The 18773-nt window shown below is 44.5% G+C and overlaps 1 protein-coding gene across 1 annotated transcript in view; it reads right to left on the bottom strand.

Annotated features, from left to right (window-relative positions):
- VWA8 (von Willebrand factor A domain containing 8) overlaps positions 1–18773 on the bottom strand; it is a 187363-nt gene that overhangs the window by 94109 nt on the left and 74481 nt on the right. The window contains exons 21-23 of the mRNA XM_072994764.2: positions 17143–17219; positions 14569–14644; positions 13096–13231 (exon numbers count right to left, since the gene is read on the bottom strand). Of these exons, the coding sequence (XP_072850865.2) occupies positions 13096–13231; positions 14569–14644; positions 17143–17219 (289 nt within the window). The remainder of the gene's footprint in view (positions 1–13095; positions 13232–14568; positions 14645–17142; positions 17220–18773) is intronic.

Raw genomic sequence — 18773 nt, 5'->3', positions numbered from 1 at the left:
ACTTAACTAAAGATAGGAATTAGTGAATTGATTCTATTTAATAAATTATTGGCCAGAAGTCTATTAGTTATGTCTGCAAGCATAATTCAAGTAGTCCAAATCTAGCAAACCACCTCCAGTTAAAAATCAGCATAGTTGTTTGGTGTTGCACATCAAGCTGTGCAACTCAACACACCATAGTAAACTGATATGCTGATTTCTTCAATTACAGTATGGCAATTATCCCTGAGCAGCCAAACAATATGAAAAGACTTGTTTACTCACCATAACTACGGTTCTTTGAGTGGTGTTCCATGTATCCACACAAAAAGGGGGTTGTGCCTGTGCGAATGCCAGTTTGGAAAGTTGCGGAGCTTCAACAATGAAAATGCCTCTCTGCCTATACCAAACAAGTGTGGCCCCACTCTCCTCAGTCTCAATTGTCCATCACAAGGTAAAAGGGCAAAACAAGAGGGAAGTGGGTGGGTTGTGTGGATACATGGATCACCACTTAGTAATCAGTTATGGTGAAGAACCAAGTCTTCTTCTTGATCCATGTATGCACACAAAAAGGGGTGACAGGCAAGCTAAAGTTCTAAGGTGGGCGTTATGCCAGAACAGAGGACAGAACAGCCTGTCCAAAAGCAGCATCTTTCTGGGCTCTGAGGTCTAGTCTGTAACGGGTGAGAAATGTCACTGCTCAGCAGATTTCTTGTATGTCTACACTCCACCCCGGTGGAATGACTACAGAAAGCCAGAGGCAGGGGTTTATTTGCTAGTTCATAGCTCAGGGCAACGGCCTGAAATATACATTTAGAGAAGTGTTGACAGGAGACTGGATGTCTTTTTTAGAACCTGCTAGCAGACAAAAAGCCTGGTAGTGTGTCTAAAGTCTTTTGTCCTGTCTAGGTAGAAAGCCAAGGCCCTCCTGACATCCAAGGAGTGCAGTGACCTTTCCAAGTCATTCTGCAGTGAAGGATAAAAGTAGGTAAACTAAGAGGTTGAGACATATGGAAATGCAAAGCTACCTTGGGTAGGAAAGTAATGTCCATGTGGAGAGTTAATTTATACTGGGGGGAAACAATGAAGGGGGGAATCACATCATAAGGTTGTTAGCTTGGTGGCCCTGCAGGCAAATATAAGGGCCACCAGGAATGCCACCTTGAGAGTCAGCAGCCCAAAGGTCTGTTGTTGCCAGCAGCTCAAAGGTGGGCTTGGTGAGATGAGACAGAACCAAGAAGAGGGGCCAGGGATCTTGAGGGTGCTGCACATCCGGATACGCATTCTGGAGGCCCTTCAGATACGTTTTGACAGTTGGATGTTTGAAGAACTGGGAAGATGAGTGGCCAGCCAGCTGATGTGCTACTATAGCTATGAGATAGACCTTAAGAGAGGAGATGGAGAGTTCTTGTTGCGCAAGGTGTAGTAGGAATGCCAAGACAGTACATAGAACGGTTGGAGATTCTGGGAGATTCTGAGAAGACATGTAAAGTTGAAATCTCCTCCATTTGTACTGGTAGAGTTGGTTAGTGAAGGGGTGTCTTGCTGGTTTTAGGATGCTGGTGAGAAAGGGGATATTCTCCAAGCAGTGGGCTTTAGGTGAGTGATGTCGGGATGAAGGACAATGCCATGATGGCAAGAAAGGAGGTCATAATGAAGAGACAGCCTGCCTGTGGCTACGATGAGAAGATTTGTAAACCATTGCTGGTGCAGCCACCAAGGGTGATCAGGATCACACTAGATCGATTGTGCAGGATCTTCACAACTACACACTGCATATGAGGAAAGGAAGGAAACATATGCAGAAGGTTGTGAATCCAAACTATGGTGAAGATGTCCCCTAGGGGTTGTCTGCCTCTGGCTGTCCGGGAGCAGTAGAAGGCACATTTTGATTTGTTGGCAGTGGCAAAAATGTCCACAGCATGCTCGCCCCAGTGGGAAACAAGTTGATTGTATATTCTGTGGGAGAGTTCCCACTTGTGTGTCTGAGTCATCGTTGAACTGAGGCAATCTGCCGTCTCATTGTCTGTGCCTGAGACATGGGTCACTATTGGAAAAATCTGGTGGGCAATGGATCTCTCCCTGAGAAGGCCTGGCAGGAAGAGGAGGCTCAGAGACTTGGTGCTGCCCTGTTTAGATAATATATTGCCATTATATTGTCCATGGCAATTTGGACAGTAGAGCCTTGTATTATGTTTCTGAATGCCTGGAGAGCTTTGAAAATGGCTAGAAGCTCAAGGAAATTTATGTGATGGGTCCTCTCATGTGTGCACCATTGTGCCTGTTACTTCTTTGTGGCAGCAGTGTGCTCCCCATCCCGTCATGCTCATGTCTGTGACTATGAAACATGAGGGATGTGGCTGGTGGAAAGAGAGTCTGAGCTGGAGGCATTCATCAAAGAAGCTGGTGTTCGAGTCATAGCAAATGAGACAGCCTTTTGTTGGGTGGATCCCATCTGTTGTTGTAGGCGAATAGGTAAAAAGACTGGAATGGGCGCATCCTGAGCCTGGAGTGAGGCAGGATGGCCAGTTGGATGGAGTGGACTGATATGTGTAGAGTCCAAATAAGTCTTTGGGTAGAGCTATGATAGTGTCCACTTGTGGTTGAGGGAGAAAAGCTCATATGTGTGTAGCATTCAGGACTGCTCCAATGTAATGGATAGTCTCAGATGGGACAAGGAGAGATTTTTTCAATGTTCACTTATAGCCCAAGACTGGAAAGTAATTGTAGGGTAAAACTGATGTTGGCTTGCAGAGGCTTTTTTTAAATTGTGTGCCACCAGAAGCCAATTGTTGATGTAGGGAAACGTGGTGACACTCTGAGTTCTGAGAAAGGCTGCCACTGGCACCATACACTGTAAAAACCCTTGAGGCCACTGAAAGTCCAAAGGGGAGGGCGTGGAATTGATAGGCCTGGCGGTGGACAAAGAATCTAAGGAATCAATTATGTTGTGGGTGGTTGATACGTGGAAATATGTGTTGTGGAGATCTATGGATGCTAACCAATCTCCTTGTTGGAGCAGAGGAAGAATAGACTATAGTGTGACTATACGGAAGTGCTTGGGGTGATGCATTTGTTGAAGGCACAGAAGTCTAGGATAGGATGCAGCCCATCATCTTGGAGGTGGAGTGTGCCTGATACGTCCGGTAGGTAGAAGAGTAAAGAATATGGCATATCTATGGGTTGAGATCCCATGCATCCAACATGATATTTTTTAACTTTTTTTTCGTAGTGGTGTTGTCCAGTTTTACCTTGGGGAAGAGCACCTCATTTCGTTGCACCCACTTGTGAGTGCAATGACAAATAAATTTCTTATTGTGACAAACCCAGACCTACTGGGATATGCCACAGTTTCACTAAGCTGCCACCAACCATTCCCTATAAGAAGTCACACAGACCAGGGATGGATTTTTAACAAATAAAAGAACAAGGTTTATTAAATAACACACAGGGAAAAATAAAAGGATCAAGTGAATAAGATACAGTAACGTGGCTTAGTCTCAATCATACATACACACAGTTTGGTTCACACAGAACACTTAACTTGAAGCACAGACCCTGAACCTATCAGTTCTGGCTAACCATACAGACACCTGAACCTATCAGGTTGGTACTGACTGACACACAGTAGTACCCTGTCTGACACACAGACTCCCACTCAAGCTTCTTCTCTCAGCTCTCCTCTCCAGCTTCTCCTCACACGCTCCACATATATATACCGTACAGCCCCTCCTCCTGATGTCCCGCCTTCCACTCCCCATAGGATGGAACTTTCCCTCCAAACCCATGACAGACAGGTAACATCAGTGCTGTATGTAACACCTCCCCTCTTTATAAGTTGTTTTGTAGGGGGAAAGCTAAGGTGCTTTTCACCAAAAAACAACCTGGACCCAAAACAAACAAAAACAGTCATATAATAACATACAATACCATACTTACTTATACTTACACTCTATTAGGCATTTAAACATTTACCATTAACAATACATCAAGTTACCTTTATTGATACAAACCAGGCATGTTTAATAAACAACAGGTACATTTAACTTTTTGCCATCAAAATATATACATAGTCCATGTTTCTTTCGCCGTCTTCATTCTTCAGGTCTTCTTGACAAGGCGTCAGCAACACAGTTCACTGACCCTCTGACCACCTTCACTTCAAAGTCATAGTCTTGCAGATTTAAAGCCCACCTCATAAGTTTACTATTGTGGGTTTTCATTGTCTTTAACCATTGCAGTGGTGAATGGTCAGTGCACAGAATAAAATGTCTTCCCCAGATGTAAGGCTTGGCCTTCTGGATCGCGTAGACTATGGCCAGGCACTCCTTTTCCACGGTTGCCAAATGTCTCTCACCTTTCTGGAGTTTCCTACTCAGGTAGGACACTGGATGCTGGTCACCATTCTCATCCTCCTGGCAAAGAACTGCTCCTACCCCGCTGTTAGACGCATCGGTGTAGATGATGAACTCCCGGTCGAAGTCTGGAGCACGCAGCACTGGATAGTTGATGAGCGCCTGCTTCAACCTCCGGAACGCCTCCTCACAGTCGCTGGTCCACGGGATGCGGTCATCAGTCTTCTTCCGCGTCAGATCGGTCAGCGGAGCCGCAATCTCGCTAAACCTCGGGATGAACTTTCTGTAGTAGCCCACCAACCCAAGAAATGATTTGACTTTTTTCTTGGTGTTGGGTCTGGGCCAATCACGAACTGCTTCTATCTTGGCCTCGAGGGGTTTTATCACTCCTCCCCCTACTATGTGACCCAAGTATTTTATTTCTGGGCTACCCAGCTGACACTTGCTCGCCTTTACTGTTAGCCCTGCTGCACTTAACCTCTGCAGCACTAACTCCAGGTGTTTCAGGTGATCTTCCCAGGTATTACTGAAGATCCCTATGTCGTCAATGTAGGCCACAGTAAAGTCACTGAGCCCTGCCAAGGTCTGGTCCATCAGCCTTTGGAATGTGGCTGGTGCATTTCTGAGACCAAAGCTCAGAACTCGAAACTCATAGAGACCAAAAGGGCTGCAAAAGGCGGTCTTTTCTTGATCCCTGGGATCAATTCTTAATTGCCAATATCCCTTTACCAGGTCCAATGATGAGATGAACCGACAACCCCCTATGGTTTCAATCAGGTTGTCTAGCCTGGGCATTGGGTAGGCATCAGGAGTGGTTACGCGGTTTAATTTCCTGTAATCTACACAGAACCTAATGCTCCCATCAGGCTTATCCACTAGGACTATCGGAGAGGACCAAGGACTAGAAGAGGGGACGATTATGTTCTCCCTAAGCATCTCGTCCAGCTCCTTCCGCACCTTGTCCCTATAGGGTCCCGTTACTCGGTATGGGGATACTGCCTGCGGGGGTGCATCCCCTGTGTGGATCCGATGCATCACTCCCTTCACTATCCCCGGCTTGTTGGAAAACACCTGTTGATATTTAATGAGCAGCATTTTTAGTTCTTGCTGCTGGTCTTGGGTGAGTGCAGGACTGATCTTTACCTCCTCTGGGTTGTATTTTACTTCCCCTCTACCCTCCCAGAAGGGTAATTCAGCTTCCTCACTCTCAGCTGCTTTTATCGCAAATAAAACCCTCTGTTCCCCTCTGTAGTAGGGTTTTAGGGCATTCACATGAACCACCCTCCTTGCTTGGTTCTCCTCCTGCTCTATAAGGTAGTTCAGGTCTGACATCTTGGAAATGACCCTATATGGTCCTGCCCATTTGAGCTGCAGTTTGTTCTCTCTGCAGGGCCTAAGCCAAAGCACTTCCTCCCCTGGGTCAAAGTGCCTCTCTCTAGCTTTGTGGTCATACCATGTTTTCTGTCTGACCTTCTGAGCTTGCAGGTTTTCTGCTGCCAGCTCTAGGTTTCTCTTTAGGTCATTCATCAAGGTGTCTATGTATGTCACAACGTCTTGTGGGTCATCCTGGGTGATCTGCTCCCAATTTTGTTTGATCAAATCAAGGGGCCCTTTCACCCTTCTCCCAAATAAAAGTTCAAATGGACTGAACCCGGTACTGGCTTGTGGCACTGATCGATAAGCAAACAAAAGGGATTGCAGCTTCTGGTCCCAATTGTTTGGATTCTCTGCCAAGTAAGCCCTAATCATGCGCATTAGAGTCCCATTAAACTTCTCAGTTAACCCATTACTTTCAGGGTGATAGGCAGTGGTTTCCTTGTGCTTAATTCCACAGATTTGCCATAACCGTTTCATGAGCTTCGATGTGAACGATGCGCCCAAATCTGTGATTATTTCTGAGGCAAATCCCATCCTGGACATATACCCCACCAAGGCATCTGCCACTGTGTTAGTTTCAATGTTAGTCAAGGGAATGGCTTCAGGGTACCTCGTGGCATGGTCCACAATGGTGAGAATGAACCTGTTCCCCCTCTTTGTGGCCTTGGGCAAAGGTCCCACAATATCCACCCCTATGCATTTGAACGGAGTGTCAATCACAGGCAAAGGGCACAACTTTGCTTTGGTCCTGTCTCGGCTATTCCCCTGCCTTTGACACACATCACATTGTTTACAGAACTCCCTGATCTGCTTCCCTATGTCAGGCCAGTAAAAATTCTGTGTGATTCTCTGCTGTGTTTTGTTCACCCCTAAGTGCACAGCAAACATGTCAGAGTGCCCCCTTTGTAAGATCATGGGGCGATACTTTTCAGGTACCACTAGCTGACTTCGGATCCCATCTCCCCCTTTTGAGATATTCCTCAGGGTCTCTCTATACAAAATCCCCTTTTTCTCTAGAAATCTCACTGGGGTTTCAGGTGTTAGCTGGGCGTCTGTCACCTGCTCAAAACACTTTTGGAGAGTGGCGTCTGCCTTTTGCTCTTGGCCAAATCGGCTGTCTGTGGTTAAGGTTTCCACCACAGCTTCTGAACTCCCCTCTGCTTCCGTCTCTGGCTCATCAGTACCCCCCTGAACTGTCCCCGTGGTGGCTTGTGAACGTGTAATCACTAGCACCCGTTTCACATGTTCAGCCAGGTCATTTCCCACGAGCACGGCTGCTGGCAGAGTCGACGAAATCGCTAGCCGCCAAACTCCCCTCCAGCCTTGAAAGTTCACAGGTACCTCCGCTACTGGCAGTGAGATCACCTGCCCCTCAATCCCTGCCACCTTCATGCTCTCATTTGGGATTATATATTCCCTAGGAATAATATCTGGATGGCACAGGGTCACCTGGGAACAAGTGTCCCTCAGCCCCCGATACTGATGGTCAAGTATTCCTACGTCCACCCCTGCGGTTTCAAACAACTGAGAATCTGTTCTCACGAGCAAGCAGCGCTTGACCTCCACAAGAGGACCATTTTCCTCAGCCTGATCAGCAGATGTAACTGTTCCAGATTGAGTAGCCATGGGAACAGGCTCCCTCAGTAACAAGGGGCTTTGCTCTTTCTGGACACAGAACACAGCTTTTGGCTTGGTTCCCCTCGAATCCTGAGGCACAATTCCTTTTAGCTGCTTTAATTTCTCACACTCTGAGATTAGATGGCCCTTTCCCTGACAGAAATAACATTTTCTGCTATATTTTGAGTCTTTCTCATCTTGTTTTGGTTTTCCCTCCAAAATCTGAGGTCTTGGTTTCATGTCTGAGGGCTTCCCTTCACCATGGGCCCCTCCCCCTTGCTGGCTTTTCCCTGGCCCCTGAGAGTACTTGCTGTAGGTTTCTTTAGGTTTCCCCATCGATTTCCCCTCACCCAAGGGCTTTCTTATTTGGGAAATAAAATCTGCGATCTCAGCTGCTTCTGCCACAGATTTCGGTTTCCTTTCCCTCACCTGGAATTTCAGTTCCCCATGGAGGACTGAATAGAACTGTTCCAGCGCTATCAAGTCTTTGAGCTGCTGAAAGGTCTCTGTCCCCTCCTGAGATAGCCATTTCTCTAGCAGCCTCACCAATTGGGCCCCCACTTGGGTAAAAGTCTGCTCTGGTTTCTTGGTGATTGACCTGAATCTTTGCCTCAGCTGTTCCGCATTTATCCCATGTCTGGCAAACACCAGTTTTTTAAACTCTGCAAAATCTTTCATCAGTTCCTCTGGCATCTCTGCATAGACTTCTGCAAGGCTGCCACTGATTAAAGATCGCATGATGGTCATCTTCTCAGTTTCCCTTACTGAGAAGTCCACAAACGCTCTTTCCACTAAGGAAAAGAACACCTCAGGGCAATCTCCCTTGTGGTACACAGGGTATTTCTTCAGGTCAGCTTTAGACAATTGGCCTCCCTCAGAATCCCTATTGTTATTATTGTTCTGGTTCATCAGTTCCAATTTTCTTAACTCAAACGCCATTTTCTCTTTCTGCAATTCCCTCTCCATTTCCATTCTCTCTCTCTCTAATCTTTCTTCTTTTTCCAATTGCCTCATCCTCAGTTCATGCTGTTGGGCTATGAGCAATTTTCTGAGTTCTGGGTTCTGTTCTCCCGTGCTGTCACCTTGCACTGAGCCAAATTCATCCTCAGAACCTTGGTCTACCTGGGGGTCTTTCACTTCACCCATTTCTGCCATTTGGCTTCGAGTCAAGGGCATAATCCCCCCCCCCCAGAACAGGCTGCTTTCAAAAGTCAAGCCTCAAAATAAAGCGACCACTTTTTTTTTTCTTTTGCCTCAGAACCAGCTTTCTATAGATTACTGCTGTTCTTCAGCACTAACTTGCAACAGTTGCGAGCCAGAGTCTACCCCCCTCTGCTAGGCCTCGCAACAGGCAGGCTAAATCACTTCTACTTTACACAGTTTTGCCTCAGCCTTTTTCCCGCCAAAACAGGCTGCCTCAGAGCTCCCTAATCTAGTCCCCAGTTGGCACGTTCTTCCACTAGCGCACCTCCCCGTGAGGTACACCTAGAAGATTACCTACGCGCCTCAGATTGTCCCTGACTAGACCCCCCTTGCTCTGGGCACACTTGCCAAGGCTTTGCTGGACCACTGGACAACTGGACCAGTCGTATCCCACACGCTGGACACCAATCAATGTGACAAACCCAGACCTACTGGGATATGCCACAGTTTCACTAAGCTGCCACCAACCATTCCCTATAAGAAGTCACACAGACCAGGGATGGATTTTTAACAAATAAAAGAACAAGGTTTATTAAATAACACACAGGGAAAAATAAAAGGATCAAGTGAATAAGATACAGTAACGTGGCTTAGTCTCAATCATACATACACACAGTTTGGTTCACACAGAACACTTAACTTGAAGCACAGACCCTGAACCTATCAGTTCTGGCTAACCATACAGACACCTGAACCTATCAGGTTGGTACTGACTGACACACAGTAGTACCCTGTCTGACACACAGACTCCCACTCAAGCTTCTTCTCTCAGCTCTCCTCTCCAGCTTCTCCTCACACGCTCCACATATATATACCGTACAGCCTCTCCTCCTGATGTCCCGCCTTCCACTCCCCATAGGATGGAACTTTCCCTCCAAACCCATGACAGACAGGTAACATCAGTGCTGTATGTAACACTTATGTCTTATGACAACGCCCTAGGAATGGCACCAAGCATATGTCTGCAGCCATGGAGGTAAGGGGGAGTGGAGGTGGGAAAATGTGTGCGTTGAGCTTGGGCTGGAGCATGTCAAAACTGCTATCTTGGATGAGTCAGCAGTGTGCTGCAGCTGCCAAGAAAGCCAACATGGTTCTAGGCTGCATCAACAGGGGGATAGCATCAAGATCACACAAAACAATAGTACCACTCTATACCATGCTGGTGAGGCTGCACTTGGAGTACTGTGTCCAGTTCTAGTCACCACAATACAAAAAAAAGACGCTGTGGCCCTGGAAGGGGTGCAGAGAAGAGCAACAAAGATGATTAAGGGGACTGAAGCAACAAAGATGATAAGGAGGCTAAAATCTGTGAAGAACGACTAAAAGAACTAGATATGTTTAGTTTAACGAAGAGAAGACTGAGGGGATACATGATAGCAGTCTTCCAATACCTGAAGGGTTGCCACAGGGAAGCAGGCACTGATTTATTCCATGTTGTACCTGAGGGTAGGACAAGAACCAATGGGTGGAAACTCTTCAGAGGGAGATCCAACCTGGAAATAATGAGGAATTTCCTGATGGTGAGAACCATTAAGCAGTGGAACAGCTTGTCTCCCGATGTTGTGGCTGCCCCATCACTGGAGGTTTTAAAGAAATGACTGGACAGCCATCTGTCTTGGATGGTATGAGGTCTTAGCCGCACAGTTGGTCACATGACAGGCAGAGAGGATTTGCGGCTCCTCCTGTTGAAAGGAAATGGCTAGTGACTTCTTATCTGCTGGCAAAGCAGCAAGTATGGTCTGGAACTTTTCCCAAATAAATTGATGGTAAACACCCATCATAGCCTGGTAGTTGGCTAGGTGAATGTGGAGAGCTGCAGAGGAGTAAACCTTGCGAGCGAGGAGGTCCAACGTACGGCTTTCTCTGCTGTTCAGAGTATCATGGAAGAAACCACTGGATCTCATCTGGACCATCTGAGTAATGATGGAGTTTGGTGCAGGGTGTTTAAACAGGAATTTAGCTTTGTCCTGTTGGACCCTATGGAAATTCTCAACCGTATGAAATGTCAGTGGGATTGAGGAAAGCTTTTGCCATGACTGCATAATGAGGTTAGTCAGAGTTTCAAGCATTGCCATTTCTATGGGGATATTGGCTTTTTTGTGGACCCCGGCAAAAACTGAGTCTTTGACTGGTGGTACTGGTTTGAAGACCAGGAGGTGTAATCACTTTGCATGTCAGAACCAGGTGAGGATTGCAGGGCAGCAGCAGATTCCCTTTCTTCTTCTGGCTCAGACAAGGCATCATCTGGTTGTCTTCCTCTTGTAGGGGCTGCAGGTGTTGCCAGCAGGTGATGGAGGTCATGAGGAGGCAGGAAGATAAGTACACATACTGTAATCCGGATTGGGAGGAGGCAAAAGCAAAGGTGAAGAGCCAAGGCATAGGGGGTGGGCTGGGGGGGATCCAATCCAGTGGTGCTGCCCTTGTTGGAGACATAGTGCAGTAGACTGCTGGGGCTTGTATTCATGCCCTGATGAAGCTTGAGACAGAGTAGTTTTGAGTCCCGTAATGAAGAAAGATGTCACGATGTGGGGATCAGTCCTGAGAGCTGGTAGTACATCATTCTCAAGATCAATGACGAATGCGTGTACAGGATCAAGATCTGCTACTGCCCCAAGATTAGTGATGGCTCCTGTGCAATGGGGAGGGCCATCCCCTGTCACAATAAACAAACTGTTGTGGGTAGAAGAAACGAGTGTATTGCACATCCTCACAGTATGGAGAGTCCAGTGAGGGAGGCCGCAGTAGCGTGGGCAATATTGGTATACTGGGGATTGTGAAACTGAGTGTGATCTCAATCTCTTGTCCTCCCTGCTTTGGCTTCCCATCTGATATGATCATTGGTCAGGACCTCGATTTCAACCGGCGCCCATCCTCAAATTCAAGAGGAGGCGAAGACTGCTTCTAGAGAGAAGTTGGAGGAGAGGGCGCTCTCGGCGAAGCTGCAACACTCTGCACAAAAGGGCTATGGAACTCACCCTCTGAAACGAAGACTGTATATTGGGTGTCAGTGACACGGGAAGAGGTTGGCTCTCAGATAGGCAACTGAGGATTCAAGGTAGCTACAGCGGGTTCAGCACTGTGAGGTTGCCACTTCTTCTTTCACTTAACTGCCTTGACATCGGAGGTCGCTAGATTTTTTTTGCTTCTGTGCTCCGATTTCTTTGTCAAACTCAACAGTGGCTCAAGAACGAAGGAGCATGACAAAGCCATTTGGTTCATCCACTTGGAAATGGTGGTTTGGGGGCTCTGATGTGTTCTAGGAATGAGATCAGTGGCCTGGAGGGATTATTTCCAGAGGAAGAAACAGAGTCGAAATTGGCGGTTTTTGACTGTACGGATGGTAAAGCTCTTACAAATCTTACAGTACTGGACTAGGTGAGCTTCTCCCAAATAGAAAAAAACAGATCTCATATCCATCAGACTGGCAAATCTTTTTTGCCACAAGCAGCACATTTTTTCATCAAGGCAGAGGCCATAAATCTTTGAAAAGGATTAGAAGCCATGGGAGGGAGGGAGGGTAGCTAAAACTAACCCCCCCCCCACTTTGCAGCTCTTAAAGGAAGGAAAGATACAAAAAGTAGCAAGGAAATGGTAGAGGACTTATCTACCAAAAAAAATTGCAAGTAAGTAAGCCGAAGCTACAGAGCAGTTGTTTTCATGCTATCCCAGTGATGGACAAAAACGGACTGAGGAGAGCGGGGCCACACATGCGCAGAATAGGCAGAGAGGCACTTTTGTTTTTGAGGCTCTGGAACTTTCTGGACTGGTTTTCCCACAGGCGCAAAAACCTTTTCATGTGCGTACATGGACATCACAAAGAAGAAACTACCTTCATCTGCAGCAAACCTATCCCCCTTTGAAGTAGAGTAACACATCGACTTACCTTGTGAAATTACATTTTATAGCTTAATACACAGCAATTGCTCACTAAATTTATTTATAATACAGAATCTTCTGAAAGAATTGGAACACTGGCATAGTCTAGCCTCAGAACTGAAATGAGTCTGCATGACACAATTTTGTCAGCAGTTGCTTCCAGAGGCTTTAATGAGGAAAACCTACATAACTTTAAATTTCTGCTCAGAAATTCGCAAAATTAATGAACAACACTTCTTTATTAAAAGCATGAATAAAATAAAGCAATGCATTTTACCACAACTTGAAAAATATGAAATTCCTGTAAGAAAAAGGAGTAAAAGAGACCAACATGTCAATATTCAACTCTATTTAAGCCTGCTGTTCCTGTAACTATTTGTAACAGACTGATTTAAAATCTGGCATGGTTATAGATCTCATGGGATAGTTCACAGATGCCATACATCAAACTTTTGGTTCAACTGATACCGGATTTATCAGCAATAGCATTTTGAGACTTACAGTGTTAGAATCATTGCTATGTAATGTAAACAAAGGGCTCTCTTGTGTCTCCTTAATAAACAAAGGAAGCCCAGTACCCTGAAGAATGAAATTTCAATCTACACATCTGCTAAATTAAACACAGCAATGTATTTATTAATGCAATAACCACAGGTGCTGTAATATCTTACCCTTTGTGAACACTTACCAGCAACAAGGCGCCTTCCATCTGATAGAATCATTTCCCCACTTTCTACTAATGTTTTTAAAATGCAAGTAACATTTGTTGGTGCCTTGTCTGCCTCATCAATAACTAGAATATGCCCTTTTTTGACAGCTTTCACCTGGGGAAATGGAAATCATAATGAACTTTGAGCATATATAAACTACACAATTTACCCTGACACCTGCACACTGATCGAGGCTCAGACCACATAGGCTGTGACTTGATTTACAGCCTATTTCACTCTTCTGTCCATACTAGATAATCACACACAGAGGCCACTGATTGTTTTGGTGCCAGTGTCACACTGGTCTCTCATTCCACTGTGGTTTGATCCATGCCACAACTCCCCTTCCTTTGACCTCATGCTCTGCCGATCCCCACTTCTCCTTTTATGGTTCATTGTAAAGCCAGTGGCCTGTCTAAAGTGTTGCGTAGTGTTAAGGAAAAGGGGTAGTTTTCCAAAATTCTTAATAACATGGAAACACATACACAAGCACTGCAAAATGTAGGTTATCAGAGTTGTTTCTATTTCGTATCAATTTTTATAATTTTTTTAATTATGCAGAGGTGATCTAGTGCTAAACTAATGTATCAATGCACCAAGAAAGTGATTTAGCACTAAACTCAACCGTTTGTTTAAAACAATTTAAAAACACTTTTTTGCTGGTGGAGAACAATCGCAGGGGAGGGTGTTCCAGCTGCTCAAAACATCACACTCAGTTTAGTATGTCACCAGAATACAATCCACAGTTACCTCCCCTATCCTTTTGGAGAAAGAAACAGTTTATCACACAGGGAAAACACTGTTCAAATCACTTAGGCTGGAAAAAGGTAGAAGCTTCTGGAAGCAGGGAAAAGAACCTCTGCTTCAGAAACAAAAATGGAGCCAGTTGATTTGCATTGGCCTTTGCTTCATGTGATCAGTTAAAAAAATGGAATGCACACAATTTACCATCTCAGCAAATCTCCTACTATTTATTTGTATAGTCACTGCCTGAGAATTCACAAAACACTCACACTTCAGCTACTAAAGAAAACACATTCACTGTATTCAATTAACTGGATAATGAAGGAACACAGTTCCTGTGGAGGAAGGAAAGGTTTAGCTCTCCACCCACAGAAAAGGATACACTGGCAGTGGGTTTTTAGCAGTTACTAATCTGAGCCTCCTGTAATTTTTATTAATCACTTATTGTACAATTGTTGTACAATAGCAATGTGGACAAAGTAAAATAGAACGTCTGCAAGATGTACTTTCAGGTAAGAAAGAATAATGGCTCCTTTTGTTGTTATAGACTGAATAAGAGTTGCAACACAATGTTCCCTGGACAAGCCAAAGAAGAATATAGGAACTAACGTCTGACATATTACAGTACACTGGGAAATTGGGGGGGGGGGAATAAATTTCAGGATATATTGAAACGTATAAACGTGCCTTAAATAGAAATTACTTACGAGTGGAGAATCTTCATATATAATAAGACCGTCTTTAACAGAAGGCTGAAGTGTAAGACTTTGTACTGTGGTGTCTCTAAGAGTGCAACACATACACAAGTTTTATTCAAACTCATTCAACAAAGTTAATATCATTCTTACTTTGACCTGGGATACAAAGGGTCATGATGCCAGGCCACAATATAGTATGCACTACAGCAAGGATATGGCAGCTGTGGCCCTTCAAATGTTTTGGAATTCAACTTCTAGATGAAGGGAATTGTCATCCTAGATACTGGAAGGGACAAACATTTCCAGTCCCTGATACATATGTAAGTACCTTATTGTAAACTAGATTAAAAATTAGGGGGAAATGGGATATATTTTCAATTACTAAACAACACTGCTATGGGGAAAGGCATTTATGTTCATTTTATTGTTATGTCAGAAAATGATATCCTTATGACTTTTTAAAACAGCAATCCCTAATTTAAATAAGCAAAACAGGACTTGCTAAAAACAATTCTTGAACAACTGAGGAAAGTTTCAACCCATTTCCAATACAAGAATCCCCTTCACTCAAATAGGTTTTATGCACTTATGTCATATTCACACTTCTATATTCCTCTACGAGCAGAGAATTATTTTCAGTGAAGGTGAACTTCAAAATGTATCAACAGGTTTTTTGCCCTTTCTCTGATGTTCACCCTGCACAAAGATACCTCACATAGCTTGGGATCTCTGTCCCACACACCTTGGAATGGAGATTAATGATCCACTCCTGGCAAACCTACAGTGGGGTCTTGACTTAAGAACGGCTTGAGTTAAGAACATTTTGACTTAAGAACCATTCTCATAGGAAAATATTGACTTGACTTACATACTTAGATTTGAGTTAAGAACTGAAAAAAACCACATGGGAGGCAGGGAAAGTGCAAAATGTGAACTTTCAGTTAACTGTTGGCCAGTGAAAAGGGTGCCTGTCTGCTTCCTCACTCCTCCCAGCGTTTAGAGAGTGGATTGGGAGACAGTCTTCAGACTGCCTGGTACTGTACTGCCTGGACTGTATTTTCCCTGCCTTCCCTGAACCTTTCTTGACCTAAGAAAAAAAAGAAACAAAATATCCCCCTCCAGTAGTCGAAGGCGGAATAGTAGCTTCCCATTAGTTTCTATGGACGGAAAAGAGCAGATATGGATCAAATGGTTTTCAATGCATTCCTATGGGAAATGCAGATTTGACTTGAGAACTTTTTGACTTGAGAACCGCCTTCCAATACGGATTAAGTTCTCAAGTCAAGACCCCACTGTATTGGCAAAGTTCCTATCCTATCAGATTCTTACCACTGCACAGTTCAGTAAGAGATGGAAATTATGCCCATTGTTCCTAAAGTGACATAGAAAAATGGCATCCAATCCCACATGTTATCTACAGAAAATAACAATTCTAGTTCAGTCAGAACTGCCCTGGGGTGTAGCTATGCTGTATATTAATGCCAGTTTGATTTAACTTTAACTGTCATGGCTGAATCCCATGAAATGCTGGAATTTTTAGTTTGCTAAGGTATGAGGAGGGACAGGTTAAACCGCAAAGGTTAAACCGTGAAGCCTCTGGGCTGCAAGGTCGAAAGATCAGCAGTTTGAATCCTCGCGACAGAGTGAGCTCCCGTTGCTTGTCCCAGCTCCTGCCAACCTAGCAGTTCGAAAGCATGTAAAAACGCGAGTAGATAAATAGGTACTACCACGGTGGGAAGATAACGGCATTCAGTTTAGTCGTGCTGGCCACCTGATCATGGAAACTGTCTATGGACAAACACTGGCTCTACGGCTTGGAGACAGGGATGAGCACTGTCCCCTAGAGCAGCGGTTCTTAACCTTGGGTTACTCAGGTGTTTTTGAACTGCAACTCCCAGAAGCCTTCACCATCAGCTGTGCTGGCTGGGGTTTCTGGGAGTTGCAGTTCAAAAACACCTGAGTAACCCAAGGTTAAGAACCACTGCCCTAGAGTCACACACGACTGGACAATTGTCAAGGGTAACATTTACCTTTTTAAGGTAAGAGGCATTCTCCACCAGAGAGCTCTAGCACATTCTCTTAAAGTGTAGTGGAAAATGTAAAGCTCTTCCCCAAACTACTGAGCCTAGCACTCCACAGGATGGAGCCATAGCAACTAAAGTGGAAACAAACTGCCATGACTGTGCAGTCTAGATACACTCCTGGAGTCTAGTTACACTGGGGTTAGGCTGCCTAGATTTTGTCACTGTGATTTCTAGAGAGGGAAAAGTGATGCCTCTCCAAGGCACAGTATATGCAATGGTATATTCCAAGAAGATGTCTTCTACTTACATAGCAAAATGCAATACCTTACCTTCCCATTCATTGATTTGAATCATTTATATCCCATATTCATGCTACCTGCCATTCTCACATTACACACACAGAGAGAGATATAACAACTAGCATTATGAATGCTAACAAGTTCATAGTTTGCAAAATCTAAATGCACTAGGAGTTCTGGAAAATCACATTTGAAAAATCTAATGTAACAGTAAGAACCCAATAACGAAGTCATGAAAACAATTACCTAGTATTTCTCACCTATGCAATTGCAAGTATTCTCTTGGTCTATTTAACAGTTGAAGAAATCTGTCAACCACTTTGTTTTTCCCCACACCCTGAAAAACAAAGGCTATTGTTTACTTTACATTTAAATAAATATAACCTAATGCACTTTTTTTACAATTCCCTTTCCTGCCCCCAAACCAGCATACACAAAGACGTTTTTATGTTGCAGTGTAGAAACTGGTCACTGTTACTGGATCTATACAATGTATGGTGGAGGCATGCTTATTTAGGATGCAGCTTGTTCTCTTCACATTCTCCATGGCTGTATGTATGAATGCTTTTTTAATATCAACAAGACTTTCAAAACCAGATCAGCATCACTCAAGGAAAACTCTCAAAGTGGTGCACAAACGTCCTGTGAATGTTATCCAAATCTGTAAGGCAACTTTCATGCAAGTACCAACAGTGCTGTGAGGAAGAAAGAATGATTGGCTGCTGTTACATACAGCTATGACATCACCTGCCCGTCACTGCTGAAGCTGTGTGTCATCTACCAATCGCGTGACAGAGGGTGGGACATAAGGGGTGGAGCTGTTGTTTATAAGGGGAGTGAATGGTGTGAGAGATTCAGATAGGGCCAGATAGGGCTTTGAGATAGGGCCAGATAGGGCTTTGAGATAGGGACGGTTAGGGCTTGGAGATACTGTGTGATAAGAACTGTGCTATATAGTGAGGGTCTGTGAGTGTGTGTGTGTGACTGTTATATTATTATAGTGATTGCTTTATTATTTATATTGAAGTGATTTACCATTCCTTTTGTTTGTACACAATAAACCTAAGTTTTTATTTTGAAATCATACTTTGGCTTGAAGCTTTATTTGAGGGAATGGTTGGTGGCAGTGGAAACGAAGAGTGATTGAGTGTGACGTAACGGCCCCTTTGTGAGGTATAAGGTGGCTGTTACAATAAAATTGGTGTCCAGTGGCGGGATACGAGTATTCCAGTAAAGCCTTGGCAAAATCGTGCCCAGAGCAAGGGTCTTCAGTTAGGGTCATCTGAAGTGGAGAGCGTGGGTCACCTTCTAGGGCTTGGCTCAAGGGGAACAAAGCCTAGTAGAGGGGCGCTGAAGCTTCAGAGTGAAAAACTGAGACAGGGGAGTTCTGTGGAGTCCATTTTGTGTGAGGAGAGTGGCCCAAAGCAAAGGATGTGGTGTTTTGACCAGCGTGTCCTGAGTTTAGGGAAACTCTGAGGGGACATAGCAAAGGTCAAGGGCAGCAAAGCTGAGGAAACTCCGTTTGTACAGCTAAACCTAGGTCAAGGTAGCTGTGTGAATTCAAGATTGGTGCCAGAGGCAGAATAATAAAGTAAACTTTGTTTGGCAAGAGGCCCAGCTTAAGGGGCAGAAGCATAGTTACAGTTGCTAGCTTACAGTGCTGGAGAAGGCTGCAACTTTATAACACAGACCAATAGCACAGGAAAAAAGTGGCTTTAAACCAAGGCTTGAAAGTTAATATAGGAGCCTTAGGTGAAATAAAATGCCCTTAACCCGAAGTAGAAAAACTGAAATAAGACCATCTGAAATGGCAGCTAGTTCAGACGAAGAAATTAGTGGGGGAGAGGAAAGATTTTCCTCAGCTCAAGAGGAAAGGTCCTCTAGAGAAGAC

The sequence above is a fragment of the Pogona vitticeps genome, chromosome 3, assembly GCF_051106095.1.
Source record: "Pogona vitticeps strain Pit_001003342236 chromosome 3, PviZW2.1, whole genome shotgun sequence".
Lineage (NCBI taxonomy): Eukaryota > Metazoa > Chordata > Lepidosauria > Squamata > Agamidae > Pogona > Pogona vitticeps.
This window is presented reverse-complemented; position numbering and strand designations above follow the sequence as displayed.